Raw genomic sequence first — 16,861 nt, 5'->3', positions numbered from 1 at the left:
GAATTATTACATGGGGATATCGTAACGTCTTGGGCAGCTCTACACACATCCATCCTAACACCATACAACTTACCTATACGTATATGATTTATATACACACACTTTAATACCTTACACATACAAATGTAACGTCATATATTGCACATGTATTATATTACAACACAACAATACAGTTATTAGCCATGAGAGAGAGAGTCCGCGCCAAAATTATATTGAAACAATTTCAGAAGACCTTGTTAAGCTAAGTTCCTCTAGGATTTCGCCTGTACCAGCCAACATTGCCAACAATGAACGCAACATACACTGTTACAATCAGTAGCAAAACATTATACTGTATCAACGTAAGAGAATAAACACCCTTGGGTAAAAAGCTCCAAAAGGTTTTCTGTATTCAAGTTCGAGTCCCCATATCCCATTTGAGAGAGAGTGGGTTTAACTGAACTCAAACAGGGGTTGTTACAGAATTTTGCATCTAGACAACAAAAACAGGCTCATTAATCTTTCAGTAAATAATAATAATATATAATAAATATTGGTCAGCCCTTTGAGGGGTTGACATATCCAACAAAGTCTGCTAGAACACTCTGACTCAAACAATGGGCTCCACCGACGTTGGCTCAAACCCGTCAAGATCAGCACAAACATGCATGCGCTCCAAGCCTATAGCCTCCTGTGACATCGGCTCAACGTTCAGCTCGGACCCCCACTACACTTAGGTGGATCAGTATCAAATTTAGTGCTGCGTTAAGATATATCAGAGACCGGAATTGCACAATACAGAACATTCTGACAGTCAAAGAAAAGCTTCAAAATAAAATGGTTTTAACAGATTTAACAGGGGAGCATTCGAATAACGAAGGATGTTATGTATGCATTATTCAATCTTACTATAACTGAATGAAATGTGAATGATTATTAACCAAGCCATCTAGGCAATTACAGATGTTGCGGTACTTATATGCAAAATTCAGCCCGTCCTGTTACCCCTCCCACTAAGCCTAGAAAACAGAGGCGTAGAACGAAGCCAGCCCCCGACACACATCGAAATCCAAGTTCTCGCCTTAAGATCTAGATGAAAATTTCCTAACAATATGGATTTTGCCATTTTACATGGCACATTAGACCCAGCTGGTGTCATTTAAACCCTGTCCTGTTTGATAATTCTGTATTCTAGAACAACACGCCTATAGCCCAGCCCTAACCGCTTACCTGGCCACCCAAACAGTCCAAGCCCCCAGATTAACTTGACAGGCTCTTCCGTAAAGAATGCTTAAGCCAAAAGGTACGACGGTCTCAACCGTCTCTTTTATCACTTTAAAGGGAAAACAAAAAAAAGAGAAAAGTGAGCTGCACCCACATCTTCCTCTCCTCCTCCAGAACCACACCTGTCAATGCAGACCGGTTGGGCAGGTCTTTCTACGCTGCCAGCAAGATCTGCTGCGTACAGGGTTCTTTCCTTCAGTTTAAAGAGACCAGCTGATTTAGTTCCTAGGTGCTTAGTGAACACAAGTCTCTGAGATGAACAAGAACGTCAACCTTAGGAAGCACTTTGCACACGTCTGTGCATGAGCATTACATGAAATGTGCTAGCCCACATACTCCACATTTTTCTTGTAACATTATTCCTACTATTGTTGATTGCCCAAAGCAGCCCAGAAGTTAATGTAATAAGTTGCCCATATTCATATTGTGTGTAGGAAACACTTTATTATGTGGCACAAAAGTAAGGTAGAACATCTTTAGGGCTGCAACTGTCTGCAGGCCTTACTTCTGTACCAACGAGAACAAGAATGCTAAACACAAACAGGTGGGCAGTCCTAATTAACTCTGTTTTTGAGTAAAATTTGTCTCTCGGCCAGGTCAGAACGGGCGCATGATCAAGTAACATCATGGCTGGTAGAGACGCTCACTCACAGATACAAAGGCCAGAGTTGCCTGTGGATTAGACAATCGAAGAAGACACAGCGGAAAGTACCTGGATTTTACAGTTTTATCCTTTATCAAAGCGGCACAGCTTGGTACACAGAGGTGAAAATAAAATCACACTGATTAAAGGGGGACTCGTGACCAAGTTTTCTGTTCCAGCCCAATTGACACCACCTTCTGCATCAGAAACGTAGCTGGTCATGCTTGAGGTTCCTTCACAGAACCTGGTCAGATAAAAGGCTGAATGTCTTCCGTGAGGGAGCGCGTGGACACAACGTATTTCATTACATGTGTATTAAAAGTATCAATTTGATATACTTTTATATCACTTTCATGAACAATTCCCAGGAGCCAGGAATGCTGTGGAACCTAATGATGCCTCTCAGTGGTTCACGCATCTGTAAGTATGGCTCCCAACCAGAGTAAATTTATTCAAGTATAATTCCTAATTTCAAGGTAAAAAGACAATACAAAAAAAATTAATCTTAATTCAAAGACTACAAAGAATTCAAATATTTGTTAGAACACAAGTAACACAAACAGGAGAGTCACCAAGCATTTCAAGAGGATGTTTGACGCGCTTTGTTAAAATGTAATTGAACCAATATTTCATCTTTCAACAGCGCTATGAGTTTTAAAGTTTCAAATTAGTGGCAAAAAAGTATGTTTGACTGATGTGCTAGCTGTGTTTGTTTAACCCTCTAATCTTCTTCAGGAAAGGGAATCCCACGTGTATTACCTTACAATAGAATGAGTAAATATACCATTAACATAGGACCCACACATCCGAATGCGCCCAATTATTTGGGCTTTAGCTCTTCAAAAGGAACCATCAGATTAACTTGACCGTTTATAAAAGATGTCATTAAGATGTGTAACGAAGAAATAATCACACAAAGCCTGCTTATCCACAGGACAGAACTGCTATAGAGGAGTTTAGTAAAGATGGTTCACAAGAAATCCAAAAAAGTATTTGACGGAAAACTCAGACCTTGGATTCAGGATAGCGTTATGCCTACCCCATGCATTCCCAGGATCCCTACCAACGGGTCTGTTTGCCTGAGAGACAACATTCATAATATGAATATTTAACAATTAATGTTGAGGTCTCCTGTGGCGACGGCCGTCACACACCAACTAGACACTCAAACAACGATGGGGAGAGGCCACAAAAGGTGGTTGTTTGGCTTCACGTACAAAAATTGCTACTTAAAAAACCCAAAATGTAGGTTTAATCATGGGGTTTAATGCTCAATCATTTCCAACGGCACCAGTGTCTTAGAAGAGTTGTGATTGCTCCGGCAAAGAGACAAAGGACCAACATTGAGAAGCTCTACAGAAGGCAACTTTGGAAATAGCCTCCTTTTTCTCGGTGGGATTTTCTAATTCTGGAAAACTCTTCAATGATTTAAGTGCATGATGTGACGCGGCGGGTGCCTTGCCGCTCCCAAGCAATCTAGATGCGGGAAATGGTTAACTGAAATGTTTAATAGATTACTTATCGCGGTCTTCTGGGGCAGCGGAGGTAAAGTGTGTATTACATGCGCGCGCGCACACACACACAATGCTTTCATTCGCTTGATACGCTTGGTAATCAAACAAACTATCTTCACTTGTGAAAAGCGATTCCCCCTCCCCCAAGATTTGTGCCAGCTTACCTGAAATCTAATATTGGCTCTTGCTATCAGAATGAAATAGTTTTCACACCAGGCTCCAAACCCATTTCATAAAAGTTCCGACATCTAAATAACTGGGAAAACCATCTCAGCTATTCACTGAACCCCTATTAGAGCCACACTGACTAAATGCTGAAGGTTTAGGAGTAGCCAAAGTCTCGACAGCCAGGCATACAATCATCCGGGTGGTCTCAAGGGACCCTAAAACAACATTCAGGCTTTTGCAGGCGCCTTCTCTTGCCTCAGCGAAGGTCATCAGATATATACAGGGGGAACATGAGATTCATGGCAGAAACCACCCCTCCCCAAAGAGAACACGACTGCTGGTCTACAGTTTGCCAAAAAGCACCTGGATGATTCTCAATCGTTCCGGAATGAGTTCTATGAGCAGATTTCATAAATACGTAAAATACGTTTACATATTTTAGATGCATATAAATATCAAAACAAATGTTTAGTTTGTTGGCCAACATCTGATTATGTTGAATGCCCACTGGGCACAACCAACCTTTTGAATAACCTAAGCAGGTCAAACGGAGGACAGCGGGTCTTGGCTGAAAAGCTGCCTCCATTGCATGCCACGAGTTTTCCTTGGCTGGTGGGATCTGCATGCGCATCTCTTCCCTTCTGTACTGCTGTAAGGACTATCACATGTGGGCAAGGTTAGTGATTACATATTCATTGAAGGGATGTAAAGCAAAGATATACATCCTCTGCACTACTCCAATCAGTCAGCTATTGCTGCTTCCCATGAGTATGTGAGCATCAATCATTAGAGCTGTTGGGCCAAAACCCGTCAATCTCTAGGAAATCCATAGCAAACTCTAAAGAAACGGGCAGCGATATACAAGTAGTACACGCTAGGAGAGCCATCTTATGCCATCAATGTTATTTGAAATGGTCTATCCACTCATAGGATATGTTCGTGCGCATGTGTGTTCTGCTGAATAACCTACTGCTTTAAAGCTGGAAAACGACAATGTCTGGTGTAAATGTGAAAGAAAAGGGGGGGGGGGGTAGTGAAAGGAAGGAGAGGGATCATACCAGGGTATATGGTCTGACATTCAAGGGCATTAGTGCAAGGCAGAAACTACTTCCACCCAAAACACTGCTTGTGCTGCACGTCTCCGGCACGGAAATGGTAAAAGTCATCAAAAGCATGAGTGTGTGTGAGTGTGTGAGTGTGTGAGTGTGTGTGTGTGTATCTTTCCTTGTGATTTGCTCAGTAGTGCTCAGGTAGGGTAGCCGAGTTCTCTCTCGAGGTCCTGAACAGGACTGGCTGCGGAGGTTCTGGCAGCTCTGTTCAGACACGTTTGGAGCCGCAGACAAGGATCGCCAGCGTGACGGTTGCTAGGTTTGCCAAGCCCTGGAGGCACGTCGGCTGCTACACCTTCCTGGTTGGGTTTGGGAGGGGTAATGAAGGGTTATTGCAGTAAAGTACAAGACAAACACAATTGTTTCTGCTGTCCTCCATTTCAAACTCATCTTAAGAGTTGACAAAGGCAGCTAGTGGAGACTTGCAGCCATATTAACACTTTGCGGGCTATAACGGTATAAAGGGTGTGTTGCAGATTATGCGAAAGAGGGTTAACATGCCAACGAAACCCCTGTCCCTTCCGTAGCATATGCTGCTCAACGCAGATCGTTCATTTTCCCCGAAGTGAGTATATTACATTTCACCACCTTAAATAAACTTACGTAATGGTGATTAATGATTAAAAATAAGTAACGTATGTATATTCTGCACCTACCATGGGAGAAAATGTGAAATTATTTGTTCTTGGAGAAGAAAAAAAAAACCTGCTTTTACTATTTAAATGGAAAATTGTGACCAAACCAGTATTATTCCCAAAAATTGGATTTTATTTTACTTTTGGCGGGGCTCTGACATGGCTGCTTATGATGAGGTGTGTGGGGGGGGGGGGTATTTTACAGAATTTCATTTTCTGTGGAAGAATTTCAGAAGGAAAAAGTGCTGTGTTTAGGAGTAAAATTCATTCTAAAGGCTATATCACTAGGATATATAATTTCCAACAGAGTGTAAGCTCACAAGGGCAGGGCCCTCTTCTCATTCTATTCCAGCAGGGACCAAGTGTACTAATGGCATTGCCAATTTTGTATATTGGCAATTCCAATATCATTGTTCATTTTTATTCTCGTATATTGTAACAGCCCTACGGAATCTCCATAAAATAACGTTATGTATTATAAGAATGTTCATTTCTCCCCCCACCGCCACCACCACCATTTAATTCACAAACTGAAATCTTTGGCTTCGACTGGCAAAATGCACTATTATTTAAGAAAGGCTATTACGATTATCGAGTTGGGAAAAGACCCAAAAGATTTGTTCATGAGACCAAAACTTACGGAACAGAAATATATTTACCACGGCCATGGTTGGTCAGGAGATCTGGAGCGACGGGGTAGTAAGAGCACAGCTTGCCATTCCCACAGTTCTAGGGATTCTAGGGCAAAGGCGCTGGGTAGATTACTTACACAAAACGGATTTGACCCCTTCTTCGCCATCCATTCTTGAAATCTCTTGCACTTAAAAGGTTAACGAGAGGAAGCCGCTTTATTGCGCAGGGAAATCTTATGGCTTTAATGATTACCGGTCCGAATGCTAAGCGATGACTTGGTTTCATTCATTCTCATCCTACGATTGGAAAGGCTAATAGAATAAATCCATGTGGCAGAGACAAACACCCAGTTTCTTCGCATATACAGCCTACTTTATCATTTCTAGGCTAGGCCACAGCGTGGTTGCGCTCTGATGCGGCGTTTCTGGACAATGGTTGTCATTGTGGATTTAAGGAACCTTTTTGCGTAATTTTGGACTCGAAAGCCGAGTCTCTATATGGCGGGCGGTGCATTTATTTTTATTCCTGGGGAAAATACCGCACGCTGGCGGGAATGGCGTGTCTCCCTCAGATGTGACGTGCGATGGATGCAATGTTTGTAAACTAAAAAGTCACGTGACGCAGGGATCTGTGACTCCGCCAGACACGGGGAGAGCAAGATCTGCCTGCCAGGAGAGAGGCGGCGAGAAGAGATTTCCTAGAAAGCAAACGAGGCCCGTGGTTTTCGCACAAAGCGGAAAAGCTGCAAAAATGTCTCGGACCAGCTATTTTTATACCGATTACCAGTTTTCGCGCAGCTCGGATTGAATGCGACATGTTAACCCACAGAAGGCCAACGGCTGGCGCGCTATCAGCCAAAGCTAGACCAATGGCTCAGAGATTCCCACCGGAGATCACCCGACATGTGACGGGAGACAGGCTTCCCAAACAGGTATGTGGGATGTGTGTTATATGCACTCACACGCATCCACGCGCCGAGACCTCTAGGCCACACACACGTGCTGACATTTACACACATATACATCATACTCAGAGATGTACGGGCTCACTACAACTAAACAGATGCGTGCAAATATATGCCGCGGGTGGAAACCCGTGTACACCAAAACCAAGTTTGCTAGCACGTGAAAATGTTTCATAGCCACACGTGCATCGAACGTCGAAAAATAAGCAGTTGGAATAGCATGAAAAGTTCCACCGAGTATACGGACGGAACATTTCTTAAGATTACTACGGATTACAGATACCGTGACGTCTGACCAACATGTACATTTGCAGGCACTTATGAGTTTAGTAGAATAGAGTACATATGTACGCAAGCATAAACGGCACCGCGGTCAGCGAGTATGAACGAGCGCGCTCCCTACGATACTTTCCGTTATGTTACAGGGTATTTTGGCAAACGGATCGATTCTTTTAAACAGAATCAACTAAAACCCCAAAATATGAAAATTCTTATGTTTCAATTGGAGCACAGCCGGAAAATGGCTCTGCAGCAGGAAGAGTAATATAGTAAACAAAGTTTAAAGGGAGGTATCGAAACGCGGATACTCCCTGCTACTATACAGCGCAGCGACTACAAACACTCTTTTAACTGTATGTGTACATCAGGCCATCGGATACGGCTAAATCACACCGGTGTCTGAAGGGAAAGGGTGCATTTCTTTTATCAAGCCCCCGTGTATTCTGGTTTCCTGTAAGCTAAAATGGGGACACGCGTGTCACACGCCATGACAAACGTGTGACACAGATGGGAACGGAGGGCTGTGTCCTGGCCAAAGAGAGACCGTCCTCCAATACGGTCATACGGTCGGTGCAGTCACCGCACAACACAAACACAGACATTGCATTTCTGAGATAAGCAAAGAAAAATATGGAATGTTAACCCTTGATGTATGAGCAATGCCCTGCTCGCCCCATTAACCCCCAGCGACTTAGCACTTACTCTACACACACACTAGCTACTAAACAAGACCCCAGGAATATTTGCAGAGAGCATCTAAAAAAATTAAATAAAAAAAATAAAAAAGCGAAATGAAACCCATCTCAGTGACGGCGAGGGGGCTAACCCGGGGGGGGGGGGGTGATGACCCCGAGGAGGGGACAGGGTTGAAACTAATTGACCCCAAAATCTCTTTACCACATTTGCTATCAGATAAAAAAATATATCCAGAATACTTCTTTTTTTCCTAAAGAACGGGGTTTCCTTTTCCACGTAGAATTAAAGTGGAAGTAAATGGGTGGGAAATAAGGCTCAAGTATACGACCTGCTACGGAAATGTTTAATGAGGACCTACCTTTAAGCTGTGCACTTGCTCTTCCACCTGAATTTTGGAGCTGTCCTTATTTACAACCTGAAATTAGAAAACACACAGGGGGGGAAAAAAAAAAAAAAAAAAAAAAAATTACGGAGGGTTTCCATCTTCAGAGTTCGATTTATCAAACAGAACAAGGAAATGGAAGAGGGGTCCTGTGTACGTACACACAGTGCCGGTGCCGGGGGTCACAGGGACATTGAGGGTAAGATGCCGGCAGATAGGAATTGAAATGGAAACCCCAGTTTCTAAACCCCCAAAGCCCTAGAAGCTCAGCCGGCTTGGACGGCAGACAGATCGAACAATAACCTTTTGTTTAAAGGATCTGGCTTCCAAATTCAAAACACAGTTGATTACGAGCAGCCATTTTAGGTCTGCTCCTATAAAGACACTGGTGCATTGGCTTTTTTCTTTTCCTTTAACCTCCCTCCCTCTCTAGTTCTCTCTCGCTCCCCCTCTTCTGCCAGCCAGACGCTGGGATCATTATCATAAAGACCGAGTTCTTAATACCTCTCCCTCTCCTCTCCTACCCCCTGCACATGATAATATGTGACATGCCCTCCTCCCTCTCTCACTTGCAGTAGTAGGGAGTCCAAGGCACAGGGAGGGTGGGGAGGGGGCTGGGATGATTTTTTTTTTTATTTTTTTTTTTTAAAGATCTTTCTTAACATGGAGAGCAGACCATGTGGTTTCTCTCCCAGCCGTCAGCGGCTGCTGGAATCTGTGGACTGGACTATAATAATAGGATGGAGTGGACGCTTCTCGCTAATCAATAGCTGTATATTAAATCACACAGACCTTTAGAGAATGAAAAGGCTTCATTTATCTAGAACTACTCACACACAGAGCTAGAATAAAATAGTCATTTCTGAGATTGTTCTTCAGGGAACGAGGGGTATACACGGTATATCCGTCAGAATATATAGAAGTATTTATAGAAGTTCACGTTAACCCTTGCACTACGCAAACATCCACAAGCACGTACTGCGATGATGAAATGAGCTTCTAATAAACACACTACGCTAGAAAGTACCAAGTAACGCTGCTACTGTCAGTAACGTATCGATAGCATTTTTAAGACACAATTACCAAAAACTCAAATTGCTACAATTTTATTTTTTTATTTTTTTTTAATTCTCATAATAAAAAGACATTTGAGAAAGGCGGGTGGGTCTGCCCTGAAAATCCCTTTCAAGCCACCCTCCTATCGATACGCATAATTTGTGAACCAAAGGGTTAACGTTAGGGAGTGGTTAACTCTGTCATGAGAGGCTATTTAATAGAAGGTACAACGTGTGTGGTTCTGTAGTTGAGCGTACCGGCAATGACGGGGTTAAACCACAGATTAGCAAAACAGGAAGCCTTTCTTAGGAGGATGTTCTGCGAGCGTTACACAAGAAATAGATTATCCCCCAGCCCTCGTCTTACTTCCTTTTTGGAAGATATAGGAAGGAGAATCTATATGCGCTTTTGTTTTAATGCATTCCGGGCATTAATGTCTGTGGAACTTAGCGAAGAATCTTAGCGAAGATCCGCTACACACAAGCCGGGTTTTAACAATGTAGCGCTGACGGCAGAAAGGGGTGTGTTGAAAAGATCCGAATGACCTAAAATGAACTAGGAAAAAATAAATAAAATTGCCCTAAAATGGAACTCCAGAGGAACGATTGGCGTGTGCGAGCGGCGCGCGGCCAGCTTAAAGGAGCAGCGACTGCTGCAGCGCTTCACTTGGCGGCCGCTGGAGAGTCACGGATTTAACGCTGAATACAGACGATGGTGGACACCAGGAGCTTTATCTACATCTGGCACGATAAACGTGGGCATGTCAACGCATGGATTTTACGGGTCTTATGGGAAGGTTCAACATAAAAGCCTTGTCACCAAGTGCACAATGCAAAAACACAAAAAAAGAGGGTAATGTCAAGTAGAGCGAAAGAGATGGCATTCTGTATATTAACCCATCGTATCTACATTACTGCATCGCTGTGTAACATACAGTAAGAATACTCCTAAACAGTATCAATCAGTATTAGGAAGGTCACAGCTCTCTGAACTCTGTGCTTTCATGGTTATTGAGGGGTTAGGAGATATCACAGTATGACATCCAGATTAATGTATTAACACATGTCCAACACAGATTAGCGGTGGTCCGGTAATGAGAAGCACTTGGGACCTCGGCCCGACTTCTCCTGCACAGATAAAGCACTAGCGTTATATCCAGTTTGTATCTGCCGAAACTTTCCCCAGCTAATCGTCTACCAAAAAGGTCAATGAGCTCAGGAGAGAACAGTCAACTGGACTATGAATGTATTTATTTAGAATAAACCTCTTTTTACTATATCTTTAGCCACATCCCAACAGATCCCAACATTGGTTACAATGGCAATTGCTGTAAGAAAAGAACCCTTAGCTGGTTCCTTCGTAGCATTACAGTAGAGGACAAAAGCAGCTTTTGATACAGATAAATATATATATATACACATATATATACACACACATTTTATATTAATGCAACCATTCGTAAAAACCATACATGGTTACCAGCCTCTCCATTCTTTAAATCATTTGATGAAAGCCAATAAACCAGAAGACCTTGTGTGTTTAGTTCCAAACCCAACAACTTTGCTCTCACCGATAGTAACCGTCATGGCTTCCACTGTGATTACTGTAGACTGAAGGGGGTTTGTGTCCATACTGTATCATTGTTTTAAGCGGTAACATTCATGCAGTAAATGGAGACAGCTAAGTGATAGAATGAGCCTCAGTTTGCCGTCTCTTGTGCCCAGATCCAGCTGTTGTCACTTTTTAAGAGTTATGACGGCACAGCTTTTCTGGTCATAACAAGCTGTACACTTTCACATCACATGGACCAAGAATGGTTGAAATTCCCCTTTTCTGCTCCACAAGACTTTAGGGAAAGTTCTCTCTCTCCAAAAGCACACAGCTTCTAAATACTATAACAACCGTGTACTCTGGAACCTCGTGTGAAGCGAGTAACGCATCTACCTATTCCATCTAGTGCAACATTTTCACCAGTTTCTTAATCTTGGTATAGAATAGAGAGCGCGTTAATCATGAGGCAGGCAGCACTCGTGTTGTTGCACACTATTAAAGCAATACATTTTCACGTATTTCTTGAAAGTTGTCTTTTTGCCTGTGGACGTCAGTAATACATCTTTGCATGATCAATATAATCTTGGCTTATTAGGCAGATGCACCCCAGAGGGCATCCCCTAACATCTTCATCGTGGGGGGAGAGTCCCTCTGCAGTACTAGATGTACTCATTCAAGATAAACAGAAAATAAAAACCATAGCTAAGAGTCAAAAAGAAACTTTTCAAATTCCCCTCTCCAGTGTAAAGCTCTCATATTGTCATTTGAGACGGACATGAAGGTGGGAAGACCCCAGACGAAATCATCATTACGTCTTCATTCACTGTGAAGACAAACAGGGCAGCTACTGAATGTAATTCCCCAATTAAAGTTGGGGAGAATAAAGCGAGCCGTGGCATAGCCGTGCCAGTTCCTGGACCATTGTTTTACGGAAGCAAACCGTAACGTGAAACCCTAGAATCATCGAGGAGGCCTTTATTACAATGTGTATTACCACAAACTCACATCGACACTGTAACAAACACTGATCTGGGACTTCTATTTGTAAAGGTCGCTAGTGTTTTCATTTGATACGTTTTTGCCTCTTTCTGAAAAAACATCAATTAAGTTCCTTCTGAAATCCTTTCCTTGAGCAGTTCTATATTTCACATTAGGACAGACTCTTGGGGTTCAATAAGGTTGTCTTAATGAAGGTCAAGATGTCAAACGACTTCAAGCAGCATATATTTGCGTGTATGCAAACAGAATCATAACTGTGGGATAACCAGATCCAGGAGCAAGCGTGGGAAAAGTGAAGGTTAAACATATCTGAGCAAAGGGAAATAGATATATAAAACATAGAATCAATGATTTTAGATCACCACGCCAGGAGGTTCAACCCATCTCCTGTTCCTAGTTACTTCACCAACCATAAGCAGAGGTAAAAATCCGTAACTGAATGTGTTTTTCAAATGCATGTCCATCAATATGTTTCAGGCGCAAGTAACAGACACAAGCAATATTAGCAGATAAGCTTTATTAAAATACCTTTAAAACATTAAGCGTTATTGTCACTGATCCACTATTACGAGTCACTACAGAACACCCAACGACCACAAAGTTACTTTCAGATCCTATTAAAATAGCGAAGCTATTGCGAGTGACAGGGGGTTGTGTTACAATGGTGTGCTTTTCCATAACACACAGTTTTTGATCTGTTATTCACAGTCATGCACCTTCTGCAGGGTTATACCTCCACCATGTTAGTCAGCTGTGGAGAGACTAGAACAACGCATTGAGTTTTCGGGATTACGGCACTGGCATACATGCCTACACCTTAAAATACCAAGTTTGGCTTGGGTGATACATTCACCTTTGTCAATATTGCCTCCTCCGGCCCCAAAAAGGGGTATCATCTTCAACTGAAGAATCCCATCTTCTGTTAGACCAATAAATAATAAAAAGGGAGTAAAAATACCGGGAAACTGCATTAGAACCGGTTTCAGCCTACTAAAAAGGGAAGCACGGGAGGGAAATCTACTTCAAGTAGGACAACGAGCCCAAGCACAAGATGACAACATTGCAGCTGCTCACGACCAAAAAGGTGAATATTATAGAGTTGCATTGGCAAACTACGTCACTAAATGAAAACCGCGCACCGTCCAGAAGCGGTGTCCAACCAACATGTGCTATCTACAGCAAACCAGTCAAGAAGGATGGACCAAAATCACCCAAGACACCGCATGCAACATACCTACCCATTACAAATATCATAAAGCATGACATTTTAATATACCAACTGGATTAAGCCAACACAGATAAAAACGGAGTCTTTCGTTTAAGTTGTTACCGTTTATTGGGCCAACGTTAACAAAACATGTCAATTTGCATTAAGCTTTTTGGAGCTCAGGGGTCTCTTGAGATGGAAAGATTTAGACTCCGTCAGATGAAGAGATCCCGAATGCTTATGTAAGTATATATTTTTCTATGTTGGTCCAATAAAAAAAGGTATAAACTTCGACTAAAGATTCCAGTGAAAGATCTGGTCCAGAGTACTTCTGCAAGACAATGTATAGAAAAGAATCCCTACAGACATCAAACTATTAACGAGACATTAGCCAGCAAGCGCATGCTTTGCACCGTTCAGGATTTTACCTGGCAGGTATGAACATGGTCTCAAACGTGTCCTCTTGCTTTTAACCAAGACTCACATTTTGTGTATTGGGTATTTCAAGAGTAGTGGATGTTCCTTGTTTTCAGGGCACAGCCTTACGTGGGAAAATGTTTTCCTTTGTCAGCAATGTCCCAGAGGGAGCAACCCTTTCCATGAAAACATAACCGTTTCATGACAGATACAAATCTCCCTCATTTACACCATGGCAAGAACGTCCAATTGTAAACATTACAAGAATTTAGGAGATTTTTGTTTCACATCCTTAGCTGCCTTATTTGGCAAAAAAAGAAAATAGAATAGTTATTTATATTAAACTGAGATCTTGCTGGTAGGTAAATAAGATTACTTTAGTAGCGTTTAGCAGAGGGTGGTATTTCTTTTCACCGTGACATCCACTATTAGCGTGTATCCGGAGGAATGTACCAGGAACGGATGCCTGCTTTATGCCATACGCTAATTAGCCATGTGCAAAAACTCGTGGCCGGCCGGCCGGTGCGCTGGACGATTTCCCACCAGATTCCACAGCACAGCGGCAGATTTCCCACCGAGGTCATTTAAATACTGGATCGTCACATTATGCCTCAAATGCAATATGTCAAATGGCTTAAAAAAAAAGATAACATTTATTTCTAAGTGGATGGAATGGTGCTAAAAAAACCCCACAGCGTTTCCAGAGACGCCCAAAATTAATATTTTTAAGCTTCTCTCATTTTAGAGTTTAAGACCCCCATGGCACTAAAACTTCTGATACTGTTCTTCTAATATGTACATGGCACACATACATATATATATATATATATATATATATATATATATATATATATATATATACACACACACACACACACACATACCTACCGTATTTGCTCGATTATAAGACGAGGTTTTTTTTTTTAGAGCAAATGCTCTGAAAAATACCCCTCGTCTTATAATCGGGGTCGTCTTATAATCAGACCTCAAATAGGTCTGACTATGAGACGACTAAGATCCAGATCCCCCTGTCTCCCCCCCGCCCCACTTACCGGTGCGATCTTACGCTGCAGCCGGAAGGAGGCGTGACTGGCAGCGGGGGTTGTCTGCGTCCATCGCGCAGACCTTCCGACTGTCAGAGATCAGAGTTCCCCGCACTGGTGCGACACCGGCACGGGGAATTCTCTTTGACAGTCGGGGAAGGTCTGTGCGATGGACACAGACAACCCCCGCTGCCAGTCACGCCTCCTTCCGGCTGCAGCGTAAGTGCGTGGGACCTACACACTACCCCGGCTACATGACAGGGAAGTCAAAAGCACCGGTAACTTGGGGGGGGGGGGGGAAGAGTGTTAAATGGGGGGCATAAGGCATTTCTGGAGGCTGAGTGTTCTATGAAATGCCTTTTAACCCCCTTAATGCCACTCTGCCTCCAGAAATGCCTTTTTAACTCTCTATACGCCACACTGCCTCCTGAAATGTCTTAAACCTCCCTATATGCCACTCTGCCCCATAATATGCCTTTTAACCCCCTTAATGCCAGAGTGACATATAGGGGTATAAGGCATTTCTGGAGGAGAGTGGCACATAGGGGGTCAAAAGGCATATCATGGGGCACAGTGGCATATAGGGGGGCATAAGGCATTTCTGGGGCAGATGTGCATAACTGGGGGGGGGCAGGTTGGAAAATAGAAGGAAATAAAATCAAAATATTTTTCTCAATCATAGCTTTTATTAAAAAAAAATAGTTTACATGAATTAACATTTACTGGTAAAACTTTTTTCCTATAGGGTCGTCTTATATTCAGGCTTTTTCTTTTTTTCCTAAATTAATATTCAGATTTGTGGGGTTGTCTTATAATCGAGCGAATACGGTATATATAATATATAAACATATTCTGGCAAGGAAGCAGACAGTTCACATGCACACACAATATATTGTACATTATGTATAAAATTTATCATTACTGAGTAGGTATTGATAAATAATGGTTTTCGAGTAAATTTGGCCTATTCTACCCCCAAAATCTGATTTCCCGGTTATAACAACACAACTAGAGAGACACATTTACACAGCAGTGTGCGCATGTTTATTCTGTGACAGATCCCAAACATTGTCCGTTACTGGAATATTAGTGATTATCACCATCATTCTGGATACACCCAACTCCAAAACAGACCTTCATTCCCAGATATTAAACGGATGACAAATTGTTTATTTTATGGAAAAGGGAAGCAGATGTCCACGTTTGAGACAGCCTCTGAGTCTCTGCCACTGGCTCCGCTGTCAAAAGATAACCAACGGGCCAGAAATAACATTATTTATAATATGTATAAATAATACAACCATGAAAAGAGGAGAAAACTATATTATATATATATATATATATATATATATATATATATATATATATATATATATATATATACATATACACACTGCAGTATCTCAATCTCTACAAATGTTCTAAGTTTTGTGGTAGGTTATAAATAATAATCAAAAAAAATAAATAAAAAGATTCCTGTGCAAAGCCAAGCCCAGCATCTGCCCAAACCGGACACACCAGCCACCACATGGACTTTAATGCATAGGATGTCAGAGCGTCCGAGTGATTTTTGGTCCTTCCAAACTGGCATGAAAAGCGCCAAGCGGAGGGCCGTGTGCTGCAATGTTTTAGGAAAAGAACGTATATTGCGGTACTTTCGAATGCATTTTTCGCTGGTGGAGCTGCTGTTGTATCCTTTCACCGTAAAAAGGGAGCGCATTGTCCTGAAGGCTTGCGTCTGTCTGCTCAGCCAATAAAAAGTATCAATTTTACTTCATTGAGATTTCTTGACTCCCGACTATAAAAAAAAAAAAAAAGATACCTTTTAAACTAGCTGATCGCCAACTTCAATTCAAATACTCAGCGAACACTTTAAAAACTTTTACACCTATATATCCGTGAAAGTCCTGAAACGCTCATTCAGATGGGAGCAATTAGCATTCTACTAGATTCTCGTTAAAGCCCTAAAGCTTTTCCTCACTATTTACATCTGAATAGACCTTCTCCATGTGAGCTGCACAGAGATGTTGATAACTAAAACCTTTATTTCCTACCAACCCTCACCACGCGAGCCATAACCAACCAGTTTGGATCCATTGTCCCAGCAGGCGAGTGCGGAACAAATACGAGGGTTGCGTTGTCTGTTGTTCCCCGTGCCAAGACTGTGCCAGCCACGTGGCAAAGCTTTAGAATTACTCCACATAATCACTCAACGTAATCGCCATTCATAACTTACGCAACACATAAAGCACTAACAAGAAAGAGTGTGCGCCCGGGACAATGACACAGGCGCCGACCGACG

The 16,861-nt window shown here is 42.3% G+C and overlaps 1 protein-coding gene across 1 annotated transcript in view; it reads right to left on the bottom strand.

Moving 5' to 3' along the window:
- The window catches only part of LOC149300139 (methylcytosine dioxygenase tet3-like), a 44,244-nt gene that overhangs the window by 21,161 nt on the left and 6,222 nt on the right, over positions 1-16,861 (bottom strand). The window contains exon 2 of the mRNA XM_089485572.1: positions 8,263-8,319. Coding sequence (XP_089341698.1) covers positions 8,263-8,319 — 57 coding nt within the window. The remainder of the gene's footprint in view (positions 1-8,262; positions 8,320-16,861) is intronic.

This window comes from Sceloporus occidentalis, unplaced genomic scaffold (assembly GCF_023333645.1).
Source record: "Sceloporus occidentalis isolate IW3139 unplaced genomic scaffold, rSceOcc1.0.p SCAF_26, whole genome shotgun sequence".
NCBI classification, from domain to species: Eukaryota; Metazoa; Chordata; class Lepidosauria; order Squamata; family Phrynosomatidae; genus Sceloporus; species Sceloporus occidentalis.
The sequence above is the reverse complement of the archived record's forward strand: the minus strand, read 5'-3'. Positions and strand labels throughout refer to the sequence as shown.